The 26354-nt window shown below is 41.3% G+C and overlaps 1 protein-coding gene across 3 annotated transcripts in view; it reads right to left on the reverse strand.

The window, feature by feature from the left end:
* WDR72 (WD repeat domain 72) overlaps positions 1-26354 on the reverse strand; it is a 456172-nt gene that overhangs the window by 316058 nt on the left and 113760 nt on the right. For all 3 annotated transcript variants that reach the window (XM_082255122.1, XM_082255123.1, XM_082255121.1), the window contains exons 5-7: positions 16983-17154; positions 12971-13047; positions 5329-5448 (exon numbers count right to left, since the gene is read on the reverse strand). In XM_082255122.1, the coding sequence (XP_082111248.1) occupies positions 5329-5448; positions 12971-13047; positions 16983-17154 (369 nt within the window). The remainder of the gene's footprint in view (positions 1-5328; positions 5449-12970; positions 13048-16982; positions 17155-26354) is intronic.

Genomic DNA, 26354 nt, shown 5'->3' on the forward strand with positions numbered 1-26354 from the left:
AGTGGGGACACTCCCTCAGACCAAATGAATCACACATGGACACACGCAACAGGCCTAACTACTGATCAGGATGCCTTGTGAAGCAGGCAGAGCAAACTATACTTTTTCCTAGCACCTACCTAGGAGGGTGCTACATCATTTTTTAATTTTATAATTTAGGAGATCATATGTGTAAAACACATATAACCCCATATCACTTCATACTGCCTGATATCAATTGACTATATCTTGCTCACATATATACTGCAAATATGTAAAGTAATATTATTAACACTTTCTGCTGAACCTGGTATTATGTGGTTAGTAATACCAAATACAGAGACAAGCTATGGCGCAATAATTGATTGTTGAGTTTCTGAGCCCACCATGGTATTTTCATCCAACTCACTAAACAGCGCACATAAACAGTAAAAGGATTGTTTCTTTTTTTATAGAATAATATTCTTTTAATTAGAGGTATTTTTCAATACACCAAAAGATTCCTGAGTGTGATGACATGCACCTGCTGCATTTTTGAATGTTTGTTGATACTTAGCTGATCAATTGCAAGCAGTAACCTACAGCCCTGCACACACAATGAGATTATTGGGCGAATGATCATCATTTTTATTTTTTTTTGCATGCTAGTCTCATATCGAAAATGAAGAGGTTACGAAAGTTAGAAAAATTCTCGTACGACAGAATAAAAATTTGGAAGTGATGTAATGTGCTGTAATTGTATTTTCGAACGACAACTGTACTGTTTAAATGAACATTATAAGTTCTGGTATCGTACAAGAAAAATTTTCGTGCTTGTCGAATTGGATATTGAAAGCTCTGTACTCTGTACTGTATGATCAGATTATCGTACGATTGCTTCAAAATTTTTTGTATCGTGTGTACGGGTCTTAGGGCAGGCCATAGATGATTTGATTTTCTTTCCTTCCACCACAGTTGGAAGGAAAGAAAATCACTTGATTCCTGCATCAACACAATCAGTGTTAATGGGGGAATCTCTCCTGCTGAGCTATTGTGTTCTGCACGTGAGGAGCCCTCCTGGCCAGCAGAACATTATTACTGCTAGCTGCTAAAGCTGCCAGCAGTAATCACATGTAAAAAGTGAGACAGGCTGGTCTTACCCAAGTCCATCGATGAATCGACTTGGGTACAATCAGCCTGTCCATACATGGATCACATCTCAGCTGGTCCCTGCTGAACCGGCCAAGATTTGATCCATCTATGGCCAGCTTAAGTATCAGCATGGCTTGTGAATATAGAGTGCACTTGAGCAGCCATCAAGATTAAAAGGATTGGTAAATGGCAAATATGTATAGACAGCAAACAGGCCTTCACTTTTGTGGCTGGAGGAAGTAAACAATGGTCTACAAGTACTGTGGCCCCCCAGCAATGAATAAGCACATGGTGTGAAACGCGTTTGCTGCTTTCCTGTTTGTCTTGCACATGTCGATGTTGGACTTTTTGATTTGAAGAAATAAAACTCAAACTTCTACTTTCCTGAGACTGGAAGTGCCACTTTCTTTCTACATGCATATGGACTTCTTAGGTTGCAGACCTTGGTGAGCACCCAGTCTTGCAGGACTACTACAGTTTACTTGGGAATCCTACTGGCCCAGCTGTCAGCACTTTGAGAGGTGATTTGTTTCTTTGCCCCCTGCACTTGTGCCTCATTGAGAACTAAGAGTTCCTCTGCTTCGGTACAGAATTCTGTGACTGTATGACACAGCTGTGCAGACAGAACTATACAAAATAGCTACAAAATCAATACTGGACAGAGACCAGTGAGAAAAGTATCCTGCAATTCAGGTAAATGGGGGTGATTTGGGGGTCTGGTAAATGTTACCATATTTCATGTAACAGCCTAAATATGGGTAACACGAAATATGGCCCAAAAGGTGGAATTAGCCCTTAAGGGTGTATACAACATAATATTAGGCAGGGTGAGTTTCTACTTCTTACCTCTCCAAGGCCCCTTTCACAGGCTTTCCAGGTCAGCCTTGATCAAATGGTTTTTCAGGCCGACCTGATCAGATGCTCCATGCACCCCTATGGAGCTGCAGATGTCAGCGGTGACATCTCCACTGACACCTGCTGCTTTCTGATCCAATCCTGTCTATGAAATCTGGATGGATGGAAACCCTGTTTTCCATCCATATGGAGGATCGGATAGGATAGGATCAGATGAAAATGGACAGGCAGCCCGTTTTCATCCGATCTCCTATAGAGGAGAGTGGGGATCTGACAGGTCTGTCTCAGCACAGAGAGCGGAGACGATGGATCGATCCCCCGCTGAGCAAAACAGAGTCCGCCGGGCAAAAAGCCCATGTGAAAGAACCCTAACACTTCACAGTATCCCAATAAGCCTCTCACTAATCAACCCAGTTTACCCCTGCTAAATTGGTGAACTGTAAAAGTCACCAAACATCTTGGGTGGGTGGTTGGTTGTCAGAGCAAAACCATTTTCCATGTGTAACTTAGTTTGTCTCTCAGGTGGAGGATGCAACAGGCACAATTCCAGCTTCTGATTGGTAAGCATTGGCCAATCAAAAGCCAGCTTCTGTTTTTCTTAAGTGTGTAGTTTTTTTTTTTTTTAAATAGACAATTTCTAAAAGTAAATTTTGACAGTTACCACTGCAAATTACGTAGGTTAAATATTTAAGGGGAACATATCACAATACACATTTCATATGGGATGGAACATGTTGTTATTTCCTTAATGCTTTATATATTGAGTAAAAAAGTGCCTGTTGTTTTCCATTATTCAAAGCGTGCAGCTTCTAAGCTCACTGATATCACCTAAAGCCTAGGCATAGATTATATGTTCTCCAAGAGTGTAAATGTTCCACATCATTAGAAAGATTTAGCTATATATCAGGCAGATCCCACTAATTTTACCCCCATGTTTATCAGTAACTTCAAGGTATACATGGAAACACAACGATCATAATAAATACTTTTCCTTAGCTGATCCCTTTCATATGTATATAAAGAAGCATTAAGGCCGGCTTCAGTTTGAATCACACCTCCAACGCACCTGCTTGGCAGCGCACCTGAATGCACAGTAATGCATTATCTTGTGGTGCTCTGCTTCAGAAAAAATGGTGTATGCAACATGTGTTAATGCCCCACATTGGACTGAACAATTGTGAATGACCTCTATAGTTCCTCTTTACCCCCTTCGCGTCTAAGGGTAAAACAAATGTTAATGCCTAAACACAATTTTGCAACTTTGACATGTATTAGTAAAACTGTACATATCATTACAACTACAGATGGATTATACCACATTTTTTTTAGGACAAACTGGGCTTTCATTTGGTTGTAACTGGTAATGAGTATCTCCTGATTTTTATTAACAAAGAAAAACTGGCCCAAAATAGTAAACAAAAATAGTATATTTCTTGCTACTAGTATAACCTTCCTTTTTTTACACAGAATTGTTTTTTTTTTTTTGTTCTCTACAAGGAGAGAAAGAGATTACAATGCATCTTTCTCCTCCTTTCAGAGAGAGAAAACTTAGGGGCAACTTCATGGTGATGGATCAGTGATCACTATGATAGCCAATCAGAGGCTATCACAGCGATCAGGTGACCCAGAATCGGGAGTTCCGGCTCCGATCCTGTACTAATCTCTCGCTCTCAGTGAGACCCTAGTCTCTGTGCTTGAAGCACGCTGCATGGCAAGATAGATACGCAAATATGCGGCCCTACGGAAAAAAGCCCAGGCCTGTTGGGCTGCATATTTCAGTACACTTGGAGCCAAGGGGATAAAATAATCAGTGTTTCATAATGCAAAGCTCCAATCTTCAAAAAAAAGGGAGGAAGTCGCTTACTGTTCAAAAACCAGTATTCAAGTTTGTTGAAAAGACTGATACACAGACTCATCCCCCTGGCTTTACTAGCCTAACACTTTTCACTCCTACATGGAGTAGTATTTGTACAAATATGTGCCATGTTGGAGTGAAACTCGTTACTGTTAAAACCGCCAGGTGGCAAGTCTGTGCAACATTTATTTTTTTTTAATAAACCTGAATATTGGCTTTTTAACAGTAAATTACATCTTCCCTTTTTTTCTTGAAGATTGGGTTGTTGCACATAGTGTGCTTCAGGACCATTGGGAGCCTGCATCTGGTGCTGGAGGGGTAAAGAGAGGGTTTTATGCCTGTAGCAGAATATGACTCCCTTAACCTCCCCGGCAGTATTCCCAAGTGTGGCTTGGGGTGGAATTTCAGTGCCATTAGCGGTAACCCTGAGCCACACTTGGGGTACGCCAGGGAGAAATCGCTTGTCCCCAGGATCCCGCGATGTATTCCGGCAGTGTACAGCAGCTGGATCTTCCGCCTGATGCTGTGTGCCCCGGCTTCCGTTCCCTGCGAGGGTCGCGTCGCAGGGGGGTGGAACCGGTGGCAAATTAAAAAAAAAAAAAAAAAAAACACACTGATATATTGTAATCCTGTTGCATTACATTACTAATTAAAATAAATTGACCTTAGTTTGCCCCCCCCAGTGCCCTTGCCTGCAGTCTTACTATACTTAATACATATATATATATATGTATATATATATATATATATATATATATATATATATATATATATATATATATATATATATACTTTAACTTATTTATAGTTATTTGTTTTATTATAAGTTATTAATTTTGTGTTTCAAAATTTATTATACCCGAGATGTTATAAAGAAGAACGCACAGTAAGAAAAAATCATACGTAAATAGTTAGTTTGGGCTGCTCGTCCTTAAGAATTACATGCAAAATAATGGTACCGCTTTCAGCACCTAAAATCTGAAATAATCATACCGCCAGGGAGGTTAATATACTGTTTTATATTTAGTTATGAAAATGATAACTGAAATATTCCACATAATATGTATTAATTAGTTGATATTGTAATCAGATTTTATTACAGATTAACTTTTTAATAAAATGCAGTTTATTATCCAAAAAGCTGCCCCTTCCCAGAATATACAGCATTTATGTTTTAGAAAAAAGCTTTTCATATAGTCTAGAAAAAAATGCTGTCAAAAGATTGTTATCTAGCCACATCTTCAAATAATGAAAAACTGATTTTTATTTAGAGGGCAGCCACTGCGCTAACCTCCGAGTGTGTGAAAATAAAATATTTCTTATATCAGCCATGTAATTTCAATTTTTCAGAAGATCTGAAGTGACAATTTGCCAGTTTAACATCTCCATAAAGTGAGAAGAAATCTGGATATCAATCTAACATCAACAAAAACACTTATTTATTACAGAGGCGGCTCTTACTGCCAGAGAGACAGAGGACACATGGGGTGTAACAAGCTGATCATCACCTTCCAAGATGTGGAACAAATCACCAGCAGCAGCCGTTCTGTGTATTTGCAGAAGCGCACTGAGCAGTAGTTGGCCATCTCGAGGCACTGGGATTCAGTTTCATATACATTTTGCTTTTCCTAATAAAAAGGACAGATTGAGAAAAAGGAGAATGCTTAACAACATTTAAAAAAAAAATAAAGAACTACAAATCATATATTGTAATTCCCATATTGTAAGACAACTGTTATCCTAAATTTGGCACACATTTATTTTAATTATAATTGAGTCATAATTTAAAGGGAAACGTTGTGGATGACAATATGAGAGCCTAGCCAATCCCATTTCCAATGTAAATCACATAGCAGGAGTACAATTATTTATAGTAATAAAGCAGAATAGGTTTCTCATGGGGAGATCCTGCCTCTAGTCCTGAATTTAGCTGAATGCAGCATGCTCCTCCAGTGAGTCTTTGGTCTTTCTCCTGCCCCAACAAACACTCCCTGCTTCCCATCATTCATGCTAACAGTGGGATGGACAACTTCCCCATTTATAAATGGACTCACATTTACTAGTATACATAACAATTAAAGTGATTGTAAAGTCTCGTGTTTTTTTTTTTGAATAACGCTGTACTTACCTCTGTGCAGTTGGTTTCGCACAGAGCAGCCTGGGTCCTCCTCTTCTCAGGTCCCTCTTCTCTGCTCCTGCCCCCTCCCTCCTATTGAGTGCCCCCACAGGAAGCAGCTTGCTATGGGAGCACCCGAGCCGAGCTGCAGCTCCCTGTGTCCATTCAGAAACGGAACTGCTGTTCGGCCCCACTCCCTCTCTCTCCTCATTGGCTCACTGGCTTTGATTGACAGCAGTGGGAGCCAATGTCTCTGCTGCTGTGTCTCAGGAAATCAGGGGGGAGAGTCCCAGACTGCCGAGGGACTCGTGGACATCGCTGAATAGAGATAGGGCTCAGGTAAGTATTAGGGGGGCTGCTACACACAGAAGATTTTTTTATTATAAAGCATAGAATGCATTAAGATAAAAAAAAAAACTTGTCTTTACAACTACTTTAAGCTGTAGCTCTTATTAAGGACTCACATAGACAGGTGTTGTTTTCCTGCGTTTCAAATGCATGTCAAACTTAAGTCTTTGCATGTGTTTTTTTCTTGTAATAAATACCATTGGCACTTTTTACAGATTGCATGTACAGTATGCACATGGAGAGGTTCAGGTGGAATCCTACTATCGGTGATAAGATTGTACATGCTGATCAATCTAAAAAGGAGGTAGTCCATAGGTTTTTGGGACCCAAAATAAAGAAATAATATTTATCAATCATTACTTTGTTTATGTCAAATCTGGTGTTCTCTCTCATATTGGGCATGATGTGGCAAATTAGGTTTAATGTTGATAAATGTAAAGTTATGCACTTGGGGGCTAAGAATATGCCTGCATCATACATACTAGGGAAAGAAGAACTGGGGGAATCCTTGGTGGAGAAGGATCTGGGTGTTCTGGTAGATCATAAGCTTAATAATAGCATGCAATCCCAAGCTGCAGTTTCCAAAGTGAGCTAAGTCCTTGGTTGTATTAAGGGAGGCATGGGCTCCAGAGAGAGAGATATAATTTTGCCCCTGTACAAATCATTAGTCAGACCTCATCTGGAATATGCAGTTCAGTTTTGGGCACCAGTTACCAAAAAGGATATCAGGGAACTGGAGATAGTGCAGAGAAGGGCAACCAAACTGATAAGAGGCATGGAGAAGCTCAGCTATGAGAAAAGATTAGAGGAACTGAATTTATTCTCTCTTGAGAAGAGGAGATTAGGGGGATATGATCAACATGTATAAATACATAAGTAGTCCACATAGTGAACTTGGTGTTGAATTATTCCCTTTAAGGTAATCACAGAGGACAAGGTGGCACTCTTTACTCCTAGAGGAAAATAGATTTAATCTCTAAATACAGAAAGGTTTCTTCACAGTAAGAGCTGTGAAAATGTGGAATAGACTCCATCAATAGTTGGTTCTGGCCAGCTCAGTAGATTTCTTTAAAAATGTCTGGATTATTTCCTAAATGTACACAATATAACTGTATACTAACATTTATAGGTAAAGTTGATTCAGGGAATATCTGATTGCCTCTCAGGGAATCAGGAAGGAATTTTTCCCCTGCTGGAGCAAATTGGTTTGTACTTTCCTGGGGTTTTTTTCGCCTTCCTCTGGATCAGTTGTGGGTATAGGATTGTGTATATAGGATTTTTTTTTTCTTTCCCCTGTTATTAGTTGAACTGGATAGACTTGTGTCTTTTTCCAACCAGACTTACTATGCAACTATGAAACTATTGCTTGTATCCTTATTGTTAACAGGCATATCTGAAACATTGCTGGATTATCTATGACCAAATGAGCAATAAATTACCAGGTTACGTGCATTGACTGGTGGTCACTCATATACATATAGTTATATATATAACTTGTTGTTCCACCTTAACTTTTGCATGTGCACAATCTGGAATGCTTCTACGTTTATACATGCAATCTGTAAAATGTGCCAATGGTGTTTAATAAAAGAAAAAACATTGGGCCCTGACATCTGTCATTTCAGCAGGTTTCTTCCATACCCTGTCTTAAAGTATAAGAACCCTTGTCAGGTCTTTTTTGCTGTCTGTGCCCCATTGGGAAGGCCCTCTATTCATCCTGGTGACCGTCTATTTTTTCAATGTGGTGTTCCTCACATACTGTTTTTCTGGGGGTGGTACAATGATGATATGTTTACACTGTGGCAGGATAAAATGTTATTTCCTGCTGGCGTTTTATGGGTTTTACTAATAAAGTTTACCCTCAGGTACCTTTAACATGACACATGACAAGGAACGTATGTCTTTTTTGGACACTTCTGTGATACGATCAGGGACCAAACTACAGATCTTTAATCATGTTCACTTGTTGGCTTTTATTAGTTTTCATCCTTCGTTGGTCTTTGGGTCAGAAGTCACTTCATTATGCTGAATAGCATTGTAAAAGCTCCTAATTTTATTAGGAAAAGGTGACTGGAAATTGAAGAGAAATTTATGGCAAGGGGGTATCCTCTCTGATCTTTAGACAGGGTACAGCAGAAACCTACTGATGAGAAAGATGGGTCCTAGACCAGTGTTCAAAAGGATTTATTCCAACAATATGGCCTCTCTCTATGTACTTCTTTCTTGTATTAGGTGCCAATGTCACATCTTCCAGACTGCAAAACCAGATGTGGAAGAGTTACAGATTATTCCAATATAGGCGTTGAGGCACAACCCTTCATTCCATAATAAGATTGTACATGCTGATCAAACCAAAGGGGAAGATGTCTATAGGTTTTTGGAACCCACAAGAAAGCAATCCTTTACTTTTTTTTATCATGTTCTAGATGTGTTAAATTTATCTAAAGGGATTTAGGAGAAATCCGTACTATGGTATATGGAATGAAATTTGTCTACATCTACGTAATTTCCTGTTTGGTCACATCAGGTCCATGGAGTGTTGGAGCCTCCCAGACAAAGCTTTCTTAAAGCCTTAATGTCCTTTATTTTTGTAAGTGCATTTTTAATGGTTTATTCTAATAAAAATTGTTAATTCTTGTTAACTCTTAATCTATCCTCTGTGTGCCATGTACATCCTCTGTGTGCCATGTACATCCTCTGTGTGCCATGTACATCCTCTGTGTGCCATCCTCTGTGTGCCATGTACATCCTCAGTGTGCCATCCTTTGTGTGCCATGTACATGCTCAGTGTGCCATCCTATGTGTGCCATGTACATCCTCTGTGTGCCATCCTATGTGTGCCATGTACAACCTCTGTGTGCCATCCTCTGTGTGTCATCCTCTGTGTGCCATCCTCTGTGTACCATGTACATCCTCTGTGTGCCATCCTATGTGTGCCATGTACATCCACTGTGTGCCATCCTCTGTGTGTCATCCTCTGTGTGCCATGTACATCCTCTGTGTGCCATCCTCTGTGTGCCATGTGCATCCTCTGTGTGCCATCCTCTGTGTGCCATGTACATCCTCTGTGTGCCACCCTCTGTGTGCCATGTACATCCTCTGTGTGCCATCCTCTGTTTGCCATGTACATCCTCTGTGTGCCATGTACATCATCTGTGTGCCATCCTCTGTGTGCCATGTACATCCTCTGTGTGCCATCCTCTGTGTGCCATCCTCTGTGTGCCATTTACATCCTCTGTGTGTCATCCTCTGTGTGCCATGTACATCCTATGTGTGCCATCCTCTGTGTGCCATGTACATCCTCTGTGTGCCATCCTCTGTGTACCATGTACATCCTCTGTGTGCCATGTACATCCTCTGTGTGCCATCCTCTGTGTGCCATGTACATCTTCTGTGTGCCATCCTCTGTGTGCCATGTACATCCTCTGTGTGTCATGTACATCTTCTGTGTGCCATCCTCTGTGTACCATGTACATCCTCTGTGTGCCATCCTATGTGTGCCATGTACATCCACTGTGTGCCATCCTCTGTGTGTCATCCTCTGTGTGCCATGTACATCCTCTGTGTGCCATCCTCTGTGTGCCATGTGCATCCTCTGTGTGCCATCCTCTGTGTGCCATGTACATCCTCTGTGTGCCACCCTCTGTGTGCCATGTACATCCTCTGTGTGCCATCCTCTGTTTGCCATGTACATCCTCTGTGTGCCATGTACATCATCTGTGTGCCATCCTCTGTGTGCCATGTACATCCTCTGTGTGCCATCCTCTGTGTGCCATCCTCTGTGTGCCATTTACATCCTCTGTGTGTCATCCTCTGTGTGCCATGTACATCCTATGTGTGCCATCCTCTGTGTGCCATGTACATCCTCTGTGTGCCATCCTCTGTGTACCATGTACATCCTCTGTGTGCCATGTACATCCTCTGTGTGCCATCCTCTGTGTGCCATGTACATCTTCTGTGTGCCATCCTCTGTGTGCCATGTACATCCTCTGTGTGTCATGTACATCTTCTGTGTACCATCCTCTGTGTGCCATGTACATCCTCTGTGTGCCACTCTCTGTGTGCCATGTACATCCTCTGTGTGCCACCCTCTGTGTGCCATGTACATCCTATGTGTGACATCCTCTGTGTGCCATGTGCATCCTCTGTGTGCCATGTACATCCTCTGTGTGTCATGTACATCCTCTGTGTTCCATCCTCTGTATGCCATGTACATCCTCTGTGTGCCATCCTCTGTGTGCCATGTACATCCTATGTGTGCCATCCTCTGTGTGCCATGTACATCCTCTGTGTGCCATCCTCTGTGTGCCATTTACATCCTCTGTGTGCCATGTACATCCTCTGTGTGCTATCCTCTGTGTGCCATGTACATCCCCTGTGTGCCACCCTCTGTGTTCCATGTACATCCTCTGTGTGCCACCCTCTGTGTGCCATGTTCATCCTATGTGTGACATCCTCTGTGTACCATGTACATCCTCTGTGTGCCATCCTATGTGTGCCATGTACATCCTCTGAGTGCCATGTACATGCTCTGTGTGCCATGTACATCCTCTGTGTGCCATCCCCTGTGTGCCACCCTCTGTGTGCCATGTACATCCCATGTGTGACATCCTCTGTGTGCCATGTACATCCTCTGTGTTCCATCCTCTGTGTGCCATGTACATCCTCTGTGTGCCATCCTCTGTGTGCCATCCTCTGTGTGCCATGTACATCCTATGTGTGCCATCCTCTGTGTGCCATGTACATCCTCTGTTTGCCATTTACATCCTCTGTGTGCCATCCTATACCTGCCATGTACATCCTCTGTGTGCCATCCTCTTTGTGCTATCCTATACTTGCCATGTACATCCTCTGTCTGTGCCATCCTATACTTGCCATGTATATCCTCTGTGTGCCATCATATACTTGTCATGTACATCCTCTGTCTGTGCCATCCTTTACCTGCCATGTACATCCTCTGTGTGCCATCCTATACTTGCCATGAACATCCTCTGTGTGCCATCCTATACTTGCCATGTACATCCTCTGTCTGTGCCATCCTTTACCTGCCATGTACATCCTCTGTATGCCATCATCTATGTGCCATCCTATATCTTTCCTGTACATCCTCTGTGTGCCATCCTCTGTGTGCCATCCTATATCTGTCCTGCACATCCTCTGTGCCATCCCATACCTGCCATGTACATCCTCTGTGTGCTATCCTATATCAGTCCTGTACATCCTTATATTTTCCAAACGTTCTGTTAATGTTTAAACACTAATTTTGTTCGAGGTACCAATAAATATCGCCTTATCGATAATTTGCATTTTTATTCTCGTGGGTGATTGTGTAGGCAGGGCCCCAGTGCACTGCATTGCCTGGGGGCCTATAATACTCTTAAGATGGCACTGGTTGGGGATATTTATTTTATCCCCTAGGGTACACAAGGTAAGGTGTATTGTAGTACATATTTATTTATCCCTTTTTTCTCACATTTATTGCGCATGCATTGTAGCGCCACAATTTTATCAGTCTGCATTTGTTTATCTAAAGGCATACTTTTCCAGGTTAGATGGTCAAAAATATAAAAATTAAGTTCCGTCTTATTTGCCAAAATATTTACACAGTTTTTCTGCTGAAAGGTCATTGCAGTCTATTTTACATAAGTGAAAAAAGCAGATAATATTAGGGATAGGAAGTCACAGCATACATAATCTATTGGCGCTAAATAGATGGAGTTTCCCGTCCCAAGGTATTTTCTTGTGCCTGAGTATAGGGATACTGCTCTTATATTAGAATTAAATTCAAATTCTAACTATAACTAAACCTGTTAGGATACACTGGGCTGATCATGTTGTTGGAAAGGTGTATACACTAGTTCTAGATGTATGTCTTTACAATGGGGTGGATTTACTAAAGGCAAATAGACTCTGCACTTGGCAAGTGCAGTTGCACTGATTTTCCCCAGAGCTTAGTAAATGCGCTCTGATGAGTTCCATCATTCGATCATGTCCAAGCAAAAGTGTTTTTTTTTTCCTTGCACCTGATTGTGTATTCTTTACAAAATGAAGCTTTAACATATATTTACTAAACAAAATGCTTGTAACTGTACTTGAGGAGTGCACAATGTATTTGCCTTTAGTAAATCAATCCCACTGTATCTTTTTGTGTTATCTAATCATTTTTTGGTATCTGTTTACATCTTATCCAATGTTCTTTCTTTAAGTCACCGTTCACACTGGGGTGACCTGTGAGGCGACCTGGTCGCCTCACAGGTCACCGTAGGTTGCCTTCCATAGGGAAGCTGCGGACCCGTTCTAATAGGAGCGACACAAGTCGCTCCGACTTAGAAAAAGGATCCGGAGCTTCTTTGGGGCGACCCGGAGCGACCGTCATAGACTTCAATGTTATGAAGTCCGTGCCGGCCGCTCCGAGGTCGCGGGGCGAGCAGCGCGCCGTGACCTCGGAGGTCGCCCCGGGAAGTAGCGTCGCTGCTATGTGAACGAGGCCTTACTGCTGTCATCCTTGTTGTTAATAGATAGCACAGATGGCTGAAACATTGATGGATTATCTTCTATAATCAAAAGAAGAATACTTTTAGCTCATTGTACTGAGACCCCATATATATATATATATATATATATATATATATATATATATATATATATATATAATTTATTTATTTATTTATTTATTTATTACTAACCTGTATGCTGTTAACAGAAGATGAGAGGTCCCACACCTTAAGGTCACCAGAAGTTGATATTGCAACCAATGAATCTTCTAAACATAAAGTAAAAGGGTAAACTTTATTATATTATAGGTTTTAAATGTATTAGTTCTGCTGGTATATTAGAGGTTGTTATGTTTTGTACTTTGCCATCCAACTACAGTAAGGATGAAAGGATGATGGGCACACTGACCACAGTTGGGCATTTCCCACAATTTACCACCGGCAACTGGACCTTTCTCCATTAGCTAGCAGAAGTCTGTAGGCACAAATCCCTTGGCCTGTAGCACAGAAAGACAATACTTTGATCTATATTTATGGGCAAGCTCATCCTTTACTTTTCTAGCACTTCTGCTCCAATAGGCCTAAATAGCCTGCCCAAACATTCATGCCTGCCATTAGCTATTACAAATGTCGTCTACGATGACTTCATTTTGGTGCCAAAATGGGCTTCAAATAGGGTTGAGTTGCACAGGTGAGACATAGGTGGTGATACACAACTGCTGCGAGTTTTAAGGTGAGCTTAATAAGGCTGGTTTAAGATAATATGATGAGGTAGATGCTGTTGTTTTCTACAGTGTGTTTTTATTGTTACTCCTAGGTGGCTCCCAGTTATGGGTATGGGCAGTTGCATTGTAGGTGGGTTTTTCTGTATCATCTGATGTTTTTTTATACCATCTGATAGATATCATATTTATTAATGTATGTAAGTGTTTTTTGCCTATTATACCAATATAATTAACTGGCTTAAGATTTGACTTGGAGTGTGATTCAGGATGTCACTGATTTTAGTGTTTTTATTTGTACACATTTTTTTTCTCACACCAGGCTGGGGTCAATTATACAGTGGGATTCTAGATCTGACAACAGATTGTGTGTGTCTCTCTCTCTCTCTCTTTGATGATTCTTGATGTTTTTCTGGGAAACAGCAAATAAGTAAGAGATATATCTGGTTTAGAGTTATATATTCTAGCTTTAAGTAAGCAGCTGTGTGTCACATCTATGCCTTCTTTCACTATTATAGAAATACTTTGAACCATTCTGCAACCAATTACGGAATTGCACCCTACTACTATAGCACCATCTAGAACTGGGTTCTTGTACAGGCATGTAAGTATATTAGATGGATGCAGCATAGTACCATGCTTCTTATCACTTGTCATATATATATATATATATATATATATATATATATATATATATATACTATTGATTATAATGCCTTCTTCTTTATAGATAGGCCAATGCATTTTGCTGCAAAGACTAAGAGGTCCTGAAGAAGCAATGCTGGTGAAACGTGTCGACCTCTAGCAATACATTAAGTTAATATAAGCAGCTCCAGCATATATCTGTATTGGCCAAACCGAGCATTTTTCTATGTTTTTTAAAATAAGGTTTTTATGGATTTGTAATAAAATATATATTTTTATCTATACTGTTGTTACCTCTGGTACCAGTAAAGTCCAGTAGGTTCTTATTAATTTGTTGGCTATTACAAATGGGCCCTTTCACTCCCTTCCTGCCCAGGCCAATTTTCAGCTTTTAACGCTGTCGCACTTTGAATGACCATGCATGGCCATTTATCATTGCACCCTTATGAAATGTTTATCATTTTTTTTTCACACAAATAGAGCTTTCTTCTGGTGGTATTTATTTTCTACTGTGATTTTTTTCTTCATTTCTGTTATAAAATTTAGCAAACAAAAAATCTTGATTCATATATTTAGGCCAAGCTGTATTCTGCTACATTTCTTTGGTAAAAATAACCCAAATCAGTGTTTATTGTTTAGTCTGTTGGAAATTTATAGAGTAGACAAACTATGGTATATGCTGTATATATGAAAATGGATCAACCCTGATGTACTGACGACCTATCTAATTTTTGATACAGAGACTGGTTTAGGCACTCAGAGGTCAAAGGTTAAAGAGTTCATATAGATATAAGCTGAAACAATGGCAGATAAAAGTGTTGATGTACACAGGTGGGGCAAAAACAGTTTGCACAGGGGGGGGATTAAGAGTCTGTGTGCAAATTTCTGACAGTTCTTAGAGGCAATCCAAGGGTGATCCTCAGCTCAGGGTCAGCTCATTCAAACAGAGTTAAGTCAACTCTAAACGGATAAAGGAGGAGGGAAGAGCGCCACTTACATGATTCAGTGTGTGGTGTTGATATTAGCTATGATTGGCCCTCTGTACAGCTAGCAACACAATTGTACACAATGAATGGCATGCAAGGAAGCCACCCATCAGTTACAATTGTCATTTGATCTGGTGTGATTGGTCACAGCGATCACATGGTACCAGCAATGAGCCTGTACACTGATCATTAATCAGCTGTGTCTGGGGGGCACAGCCAGTGACAGATCACGCTGCAGTGCCCCCCCCCCGGCCACGTTCCGGGAGGACATCATTTGATTAGTCGGAACGACGAATGTCCCACCTTATCATCAATTGACAATAGGCTGGGCGGGAGGAAATTTGTATTTCTAGCATATACAAATTTGCTAGAAAGCGTATTGAATCATCTCAATTAATGTGTTTTGCCATTCTAGCCTAAAAAATGTCTCTCTTGCATCTTTCAGTTTGATTCCCAAATACAGGTAGGTGAGAAACTATGAGAAGATATCTTCTCCTAGGAACAACATTTTATTTAACCACTTGCTGACTATTTACTGCGGCAGTCTGGCTCTCCTGGGCAAACTGACGTAGGGCTATGTCGCTCACCCAGGAGCCTCTAGGGGGCAAGCGCGCGCCGCCGGAGGCGCGCTCCCGCCCCCGCTTGTTCCTGCACATCCCCGTGTGAGTGCCCGGCGGCTCCGATGTCCGCCGGTCATTCGCATTCTCCCGCTGGAGAGGGAGAAAGGCAGGCAGCTAATGTAAACAAAGCTGCCTGTCATTCTCCCTGATGTAACTACAGAGACTACACGATCCTGCTATGTAGGATCGTATGTCTCTGTTGTTACATCACAAGCCACGCCGATTTACAGTGAGAATCATGCCCCTAGGGACACACTTAACCCCTTGATCACTAATAAAGTTAACCCCTTCCCTGCCAGTGTCATTTTTACAGTAACAGTGCATATGTATAGCACTGATTACTGTAGTAATGTCACTGGTACCCCCAAAAGTGTCAAAAATGTTAGTCAGGGGTCCAATCTGTCCGCCGCAATGTCGCAGTCCCGCAAAAAAAAAAAAAAAATATTGCAGATCGCCGCCATTACTAGTTTAAAAAAAAAACAATAAAAATTACATAAATCTTTCCCTTAGTTAGTAAACACAATAACTTTTGCACAAACCAATCAGAATATGCTTATTTCATTTTTTTTTTTTACCAAAAATATGTAGCAGAAAACAAATTGGCCTAAAATGTTAAAAAATTTTGATTTTTACTTTTTTTGGGGGGAAATTTCATATAAAAAAATTGGAAAAATATTGTTATTTTTTCAAAATTTACACAAAAAATAAAAATTGCACAGGTGATCAAATACCACCAAAAGAAAGCTCTGTTTGTGAGAAAAAAAGGACGTCAATTTCATTTGGGTACAGCGTCGCACGACCGCGAAATTGTCCGTTAAAGTCACAAAGTGCCGAATCGCAAAATAGGCCCTGGTCTTTGAGCAGCAAAATCCTCCGGGGCTAAAGTGGTTAAAATGCTTACAGTTCCAATAAGAATAAGAGACATACTCATGATATATATATATATATATATATATATATATATATATATATATATATACAGTATATAGAATAAAGTATATTGTGACATATATAAACATATGCATATATTGTAAATCCTGGCCTTACTATGTAGTATATTGATAAAGTAAAATGCCAATGAACGCCAGGTATCACACATATGTTTCCACCAAGTTGTACTTGTTCAAAATATAACACTCCAATTGCACACTGATATGAGACCATACCCTGGGAGAGACTTAGGTCAAATGTTAATTATTCTCATAGATGTATCCTTCTGTCACTGCAGTACCTTGAATCCTGGTGGAGTGAACAATGCACATGCAACTAATCCAATCTGCAGACTGTGACTTGAAACTATGAAGGACTTGCAAGGTCTTTGCATCAACAATGAGGACATCTTGATAGTGACCACAGCAGAGAAGCCAGCCTTCCCCTGTCATTCGGAATGAGCAATGGTAGTACTGCCAGCCAACGAGAGAAAAATAAAATTAAATGTGTTTATTGGATGAACAACAATATTGTTAAAGACATGAACTTTCAGCATCAAAAATAGTAAGATTAGTATAAAAATAAAGTCTTTTCTTCAAATTAAAATAAACAAGTACCATAAAACTATAGCATTTCAAATTTAACAATGTAAAAAAACAAAAAAAATGTCCTTAAATGTTTTTTTACTAAAGATTGCTAATAAACGAGCAGATTCAGATGTCTGCCTTCATCTACTGGGCTTTATTGTGATATAGGCGCTGTGACTATCTCTCAGTAGTAGCATTAAGGAATAATTCAGCATGCAAATATCATTTTTTATCTCTTTGTTAGCTGTGTTGTAATTAAAGCTTTGGCCAGCAAAGTGCACTCTGGTGTGTAACTACAGGTCGTTCTTGCTAAAAAAGCAATAGCTGCATTGTCTTAATGATTTTTTCTCTGATTCAGTAAAGCTGAATAAGTAAAGGCAAAATTACTGGGCTCGTGCCATACTGGGGTTTTTCTATGATCAAGTTTAAAATATACCATATAGGATACTTGGAAATTTGATTCCAAACTAGAGGTAAAGTGATATTGAAGTGAAATGTTTAACTTTGCCCTACAGGTAAGCTTATAAAAAGCCTCACCTGTAGGTGCCTTGGAAACATCCTGAACGTGAATTAGTAGATATAAAAGTGGTTCTAAAGGTTTTTTACCTTAATGTATTCTTTGCATAATGGATTCTTCTGCAAGCATTTTCCTCCCAAGCCCCCCTCCTAGCTACATGAGCCCAATTTCGATCCAGCAATGTGCATGAGAGCAGCATCTCTCTCTCTCTCACACTCTCTCTTTCCTCATTGGACAGAGGGGCAGCAGTGGGATCCATGAATGGGCAGGCTGGTTGTACACAAGTCAATCTATTAATCAAATTCTGTACAACCAGCCTGTCAGATTTTTCCCAAAAGATCAATGTAGCCAGCTATAGCAAGCAACACTGATCATTATATCCAGCCAGCGGACAAGGCTCTCCGCCAGCAGAATATAATAGCTCAATGGGAGTGATTCCCCCATCCACATCCAATGTGTGAATGGGGGAATCTCTTCATTTTTCTTTCAAACAGGGTTGAATTAAATAAATAAATAAATATTGTATGGCCAGCCTAAGTAATCTAACCAAAATGTGCTAATGAAAACCTTGTTTCTCAGTATAGCTTGTAGATAAGTATATAGCTAGGTGCTAAGTACATAAAAAGGGACTTTCAGCTTGCTTACCCTCTTATCTCAACGAAAAGCTCTGACTGAAAACAAAACAATTCTTTTCAGTTTCTAATAATGTCAGATATGCCCAATGCACCTAATGGCCAGAGACTATGCCCACTGTAGAAATCCAAAGGTGAGACCGCACTCAAGGCAATTTGTTGAAATCAATGAATTTCTTTATTCCTCAGAGATGAAAAACATACAGGCAGTGCGAAACAGTCGTGTCAGGTTGACGCGTTTCATGATACAACCGATCGCTTACTCATAACCACACCCAAATTGCCTTGAGTGCGGTCTTACCTTTGGATTCCTACTGTTTCGGATGACGGATCTGACCTGCACCAGGCTTAGAACCTACATCTGAGCGGCTTTTCTCTGTTTGTTTCCACTATGCCCACTGTGCCTAGGATGTAAGTGACATGATGGATTTCAGAGCACTTTTTATAGGCAAGAAACAAATATTTAATTTAAGCAATACCATGCTGATATATGCCCTGTTTATTTGTGTGAAGTGTGACTTTAATGATATGTTCAATTAACAAGGATTTTTTACTATTTTATTTTTTTCTCTGGGATATTCCCCCTCCCCTCTCAAACTAATCATTGGTATGATGAATTAAAAAAAGCTATCTAAATGCTGGTAGTCACATGACGCCACTTACCCAAACCCCTTTACTGTTTCCTTTCTGTGGGGTCCTTCTTTGGAGCACTTCCTATTAGTTGTCCAGTGGTGGGGACCTCTCAGGACCCAGAAGATCACTGACTTTAATTCAAGGGGACTGGTGGTTCCCAGCGGATTTGCATCACTAGATCAGCAGTCCTTCGCACCTTTAAATGCCAGTGAGGGACCTGGGCAGGTGAATACATCTTGCTTTACCAAGTAAGCCCTAAAAACAGCCTGCCAGGACTGGTTAGGAGTTGGTAGAAGGGAGAGAAGGTAGATTGGTCATATTTAGCTCAGCACTATGCGTGGTTGCTTGCTGTCTCACTCTCCCCCATATATGTTTGAGAACTGCCTGCCAGTCTGATGTGGTGTGCCATAGGCTGAGAGCCTGCTGTTTAAAATTGGATGCTTTCATCTAAATATGGGCTAGTGGAATTACTTATCAACTATCTGGGAGCTGGATATGATTGGGGTTTTTCCCCTTAACTGCCTGGTTGACTCAATACATAATAGTATATGAGTCCATACCCTCTGGTAAGCGTGCTGGCTTTACATTATGGTGGAGGAGTAAACAGTGATGGTGAAGTTTGACCACATTTTGCCTCTTCACGGGTGATATTCACTCAACCTATGGGATTTTATTCCTATGATGGACTATCTTACTTTAATTTTTTTTCTGTATTTTTTTGGAATTTTGATTTGAAAATTCTGTTTGGATTATACTACACTCCAGATCCCTTTAGGATTGTGTTTATACTATTCAGTTTTCTACTCGTGATTTTTTTGTTTATCGTATCACTGGTATGGTATCCAATGGACCCAATAAGTATGGTTTAATTCACTTCATAATCGGTGTTATTGGGAATCTATTCTTTATATTTAGGTTTTATGCCTATTGTGTCACTTTGAGCGCCACACTATTGTTTATTTATGCTTTATAAAGCAGGAATGGAGGAAATAGGTTGGGGTTACCAGCTAAATATGCTGTTGATGAAACTTAGATCTGCATATGTATCGAAAGCCTCATGCACACATGATGTCTGTTTAGCCCTTCTGAATGCCTTTTCTCTTGTAAAAGCTGTGTTTTTAACCACTTCCATACTGCCAACTGCACATTTACTGCGGCAGGGCGGCCCAGCTGCACAAAGCAACATACCTGTATGGCGCTTCCTCTTCCCGGTCTTAGGCACGAGCGCGCACCGCCGGAGACCCGCTCCCTTTGTGATTGTACACAGCAGGAGCCAATTAGCGGGTTTGGCGGATGCGATGTCCGCCAGGACCCGCTGATCGTTCCCGTGAGAGGCAGAATGGTGGTCTGCCTATGTAAACAAGGCAGATTGCCATTCTGTCAGGGGAGAAGATAGAGATCTTGTGTTCCTGCTAAATAGGAACACGGATCTCTATCTTCTCCCAATCAGACCATCCCCTCACACAGTTAGCAAGCACCCCTAGGGACACATTTAACCCTTTGATCGCCTCTGATGTTAATCAGTTCCTGCCAGTCTCATTAGTACGATAACAGTGCATATTTTTAGCACTGATCACTGTAATATTGTCACTGGTCCCCAAAAGTTTCAGTTAGGTGTCCGATTTGTCTGCCACAATGTCGCATACCTGCTAAAAACCGCTGCCATTACTATTAAAAAAATGAATAAAAATGCCATATAAATATCCCATAGTTTGTAGACGTGATAACTTTTGCACAAACCAATGAATATACGCTTTTTGGGATTTTTTTGCCAAAAACATGTAGCAGAATATATATTGGCCTAAATTTATAAAGAAATGTGATTTTTTATATTTTTTTTGTAGCGCCCTACAGGTAGGTGCTAGGTAAATGTATAGGGGCCTTGTCTGCCTAACATCAGGGCCATGATTTCTTTTTGGTAGGGTGTCAAGGTTTCCAGGTGTGCCTGCTGAAGGGGGAGTCTCCCCACTGGCTCTGTGAGAGGCTTCTCATAGGGCAGTGGAGGAAACCCAATCAGGGATGCATTCAGGCTTGTAACTACCCGAGAAGGCAGATTCTGCCGCAGAGGATTCTGGGAGTGGGTATAAATTTAAGGGAGGGCATGACTTATTGTCTTTGGCAGGAAGCAGAGTCCCAGGAGGGAGAGGACGGCTGTCTCTCCTCCTGTCTGAGGAAGGTGGATGTCTCGGGGTGCTGCCTGAGAATCCAGAGACTGCTGAGTTGAGCTGAGGGGGATCCGTTGTGCCGACTGCCGAGAACCTGCGGAGATCAAGAGGGGTCCAGTCCCAGGAAAGCCTACACAGGTCGTGAGTACTGAGGATTGCCCCTGGGGGTCTGCCTAGAGTCAGTGGGGACCACTCCGGAGAAGGTTCTAGGATCCAAGTATCAGCTAGCTGTAAAGTGGGTGCCTAGTCAGAGGACCCTGAATTGATAGAGGGGGTACCTAGGTTGAGGACCCTGAAGTGGTAAAGGGGGCGCCTGAAGTTTGGGCCCTGAAGAGTTTATGTACAGTGTGAGTGCATCAGTTGAGAGTTGCAGCCATACAGGAATACACAGCAAGCTACCTCAAGCCAGGGCAAGGCTGGAGAGAGTAGTTAGTGACTTTGCAGTGCAGTGTCAGATGTTCAATGTTCTACAGTCCTGGATCTTCTAGACTTAAGTTGGAGTTCCAGCACAGATTTCAGAGATACAGTGTGTTCAAAGTGTCAGTAAGCGTTGGCTAGCGTCGGCTGGCGTCAAGACAGCGCTAACGGGCAATTTTGCTATAAAAGTCCCAGAATTGTACATAGTCGAGCCAAAGGAGTATCCCACTCATTCCCTTCTCCCATCCCCTAAAACTACAATAAAACAACCAAGCAAAGATCCCGGAGTTGTCGATGTGTCAGTTCTCACACCCAGGGTCGCAGCTCACATGGGCTGGAAAAGTAACCGGTAACAATGGCAGACCCACATCAGGCCACGGGCCTGGAAAACCTGCTACATTTTATTAGTTATGTTTTATAGCAGAAAGTAATAAATATTGTTTTTTTTTTTTTTCAAAAATTGTCACTCTTTTTATGTTTATAGTCCAAAAAATAAAAACCGCAGAGGTGATCAAGCACCACCTAAAGAAAGCTCTATTTGTGGGAAAAAAGGACATACATTTTATTTGGGTACAGCATTGCACGACCGCGCAATAACGCAGTGCAGTATCGCAAAAAAAGGCCTGGTCATTAAGGGGGTAAAACCTTCTGGGGCTAAAGTGGGTAAGCCCATTGTGCATAAGGACTAATCCAGATTAATTACTAGTTTCACACTTAATTTTGAATCTCTTGATTTCCCTGACATATGCATTGTTTTTTGGGATTTTTTTTAACACTCTAAACTGGAGAAAAATGGATTCCTTATGACATATGGAGCACTGAAATGAACTTTTAATGTAGTGCTACATTGTTATTTTTTTCATTCTGATGTCTCTCAGCAGTGTACGCAGTTCAGTTACATAGCTGGGGGTGAAAAGTGAGTATCTCGCAGTAGGGCCATAACTCCATCATGGATTCTTATACTTCACATTGTAATCTAGAGAAAGCCTCTGAAAGAGGGCATTGAAGATGGTGATTGTACTGATTTAAAATATCTTGTTTAGCCTGTGGGGTCACATGACAGCTAAATCCCGAGAGCTGACAAACCCTCTTTGATTTTAGCTTATTTTCCTTTGAAAACTGCAACAAAAATAACAAAAAAAAACTCCATTGCAAGTCTTTTCTTCTTAAGTAAATCTGTAAGAATATATATTATTTAGAGCGGCTACTCATGTTTTTTATGGTGTAGACTCCAGGTGTATTATCCTGATCCCTGCTTCTCTACATAATTAGATACTGGTGTGGAAGTAAGAAGCTGGAAAAGTATGAGAAGTCTGAACTTGTTCCAGGTCAATGACTTAAGCCCTGTACACACGTACCGATTGTCGGCCGCAAATATTCGGCCGCCGACCGATCGGCCGATTGTAGGCTTGTTAGTATGATTCTTCCGACAGCCGACAGCGCATTTTTGGCCGAACAGAATCTGTCGTGCAGGCATTAAAATTTTTGTAGGACGACAACAGAACGGCCGATTGTTCGCCAGTCAGTACAGATTTCGGCCGACAATCAGCAGATTTGCAAGACTGGGCATGCTCAGAGAAGAAAAAAGACACGGAAAGTTAACCATCACATGACATCACTTCTGCAGTCGGCTGTTGTTGGCCGACAAAATTTGTGTGCAGTCTTTTGCACTTTTCAGCGGACAGGACAGCCCTGGACAAAAGACGGCCGATCGTTCTGCCGACGATCGGTACGTGTGTACGGGGCTTTACTCAGCGGTGAAGCCAGAAAATATAATCAGCAAAAACAGCCCCCCGTATTTCAATGCTTGCAAGTTCCCTTGAAGCAATTGTGAATAAAATGAAGTGTTTTCATCAAGTTTTAGTATCTTTTTACTATACACAATACTGCAACTGAAGAATTTCAGATATGTATAGTTTTACATAGTAGCGTTCGTCCAGCTTGGACCAGTGTAACAGCATTATGCATATACCATACCTGTAGGATCTTTCTAGAAGCTGGAGATCACTGTTATAAACACCGCAATTCCAGTAATCTCCACTTTCTTACAGGTCCTATGTCAAGCAGCTGCCCTACTGCATTCTGAACATAGGAGGTTGCTCACTCAGCACGGGAGCCATTCAGAGAATTCTTTGCCTTTTCTCAATGAATGCAAAGGGTTCTCTGATTGGATGAGTAGGAGTAGCATGATGCAAAAAGAAGGGTATATATGATTTGCCATATCAAAATGTACAGTTGCCTCCATCCCTATGAATAAATATATGGACAGAAAGAAAAGTATGGGACTTTAAGCCCCGGGTTCACACTTGTGCTAGTGCCGGGTTCGCATGTAATGTCGGAGCGCACTGCTCCTTCATTACATGCAATCGGCTGTGCGGTGCGAGTTTAGCCATACACTTTGTATGGCTAAATTCGCACCGCAGCCGCAGCAAACACGCACAGGGACCCTTTTTGGAAGCCGCATCAGGATCGGATCGCACAGCGGTTCACACTTGTGCGATCCGATCCTGTGCGAACTGCACGATCGCACTGCGATATGCGATCAAACTGGGGGTGTCGTTAAGATTACATTGACACCCCCAGCGTATTGCATATGGCAGTGTGAACTGCCGGGGGTGGGTGTGCGATGCGGGAACAGGCTGCGGATTCGCAGCCTTCCCGCACTCGCATAAGTGTGAACCGGGGCTAAATGAGGTACAACTGGACATGAAAAATGTTTGTTTATTAAATGAATAAATATGATGTGAAAACACTGTAACATAAACGTATACAGAGATAAAACACACAGTAGATACAATAATACATAATAAATCCAAAATAAATACAATATTTCTAGGACCAAAAAATGGATCACTCCATACGCGGATACGCTATGACATGAATTCACTGTGTGCTCACAATCTTTATATATATCATAATTTGATGACACATCAATTTTGAGTAATTTGTAGGCTCTACGCGTTTCATGGACCTCTGTCCATTCATCAGGAGTTTGAATATATGTCTAAAAAATGAAAGTATGGGTTGTATTAATGTGCAAATGTAAATTATGGGCTATAATAGATAATATGTTAGAATGGACAATAGGAGTAGCATGATGTCAACACCCAGCCTCTCTCCTGGGCAATCAGAGAACACTTTGCATTCAGTAAGAGAAAATGCAAAGTGATTTCTGAATGGAGTCTGTGCCAAGCAGGTGACCTCCTGTGTTCACAATGTAGCAGCAACGCCACTCAGCATGGGACCTGGATGCTGGAAAAGAGTACTGTAGCAGCGATGTCTATTTTAGTGATTTCAAGCTTCTATAGTGATCCTACAGGCTGAACTTTTTTTGCGGAAATGCGGGGGGACTCAATTCATGCGCCTCCAGCATTGAATGCATGTGCTGGCAATGTGTGTTGGGGTGTGCTCAAGGGTCTATTGTCCCTGCTGGGGTGTAGTGTTGATGGGGTTCTCTACTGTTACCAGGGATTCTTTTTTGCTGGGAGGGTTCTACTGTTGCTATCATGGGATCTATTGTTGCTGGGTGTATTATGTTTTGTTTCCTGGGGGGGAAACTATTGTTGTTAGAAGGGATCTATTGCTGCTGGGGGGAATCAGTTGTTGCTGGGGTGGATTTATTGTTGCTAGGCAATCTATTGTTGCTGGAGAGGACCTATTGTTGCAGAGGGGTCTGTTGTTGGTGAGGAGGATATATTACTGCTGGGCGGGATCAATTGTTGCTGGGGAAATCTATTGTTGCTGGAGGATCTATAGTTGCTGGATGCTGGGGTATTATTTTACTATTGTATCATTAACACATTCCTACAAATTAAATAGCACCACAAAATGATACTTTGTTCTGTAATCTCTAAAAGAGGCGGTACTGGGATATAATTTGGGGGCGGAGACAAAAGACGGTGCTTGGGTGTGGGTAGGGGGTGGTAACAAGGGGTGACTTGGGGGAGAGGGAAGTGACGGCACCTATTCTCTGAGAAAAAAAGCTTGCCTACAGTTATGTTATACATGTATAGTTGGAACAATATAACTATGTTGAAATATCCATACCTGCCATTCTTCCCTAGGTGGGTAAGCTGGAGTAAATGTTGATATTGAGCCATTGGTCTGACACAGAAGAGCATGGTTCAAATGAGAAAAATGAGTTGGTATGCAACAAGAGAAAATACAGCCTTGTCTATATAAATACTAAGCACAGCTTGTTGCTTGTGGTGGAGTGTCAAAGCAACAGTGTGGTTGATTTACTAAAACTGGAGAGTGCAAAATCTGGTGCAGCTCTGCATAGAAACCAATCAGCTTCCATGTTTTTTTTTTTGTTAAAGCTTAACCACTTGCCGACCGCTCACTCGAGCTCTACTGCGTCATAGTGGTAAGTTATCATCCAGCGACGTGGACTCCTCCCGATCGTCGGGGAATCGAGTTTGGTAGCTGAACATGCGATCTGTCCCTGTGTCACTCAGTCACCCCCCCCCCCCCCACACATGTTAGTAAGCACCAGGCATACATTAACCCCTCCCTCTCCAATAAAATTAACCCCTTCCCTGCCAGTGTCATTTTTTACAGTAACAGTGCATATTTATAGCACTGATTACTGTAGTAATGTCACTGGTAACCCCAAAAGTGTCAAAAATGTCAGTCAAGGGTCCGATCTGTCCGCCGCAATGTCGCAGTCCCGCAAAAAAAATCGCAGATCACCGCCATTACTTGTTAAAAAAAAAACACCAA

This window comes from Pelophylax lessonae (assembly GCF_965119305.1).
Source record: "Pelophylax lessonae genome assembly, chromosome: 4".
In the NCBI taxonomy this organism is placed as follows: Eukaryota; Metazoa; Chordata; class Amphibia; order Anura; family Ranidae; genus Pelophylax; species Pelophylax lessonae.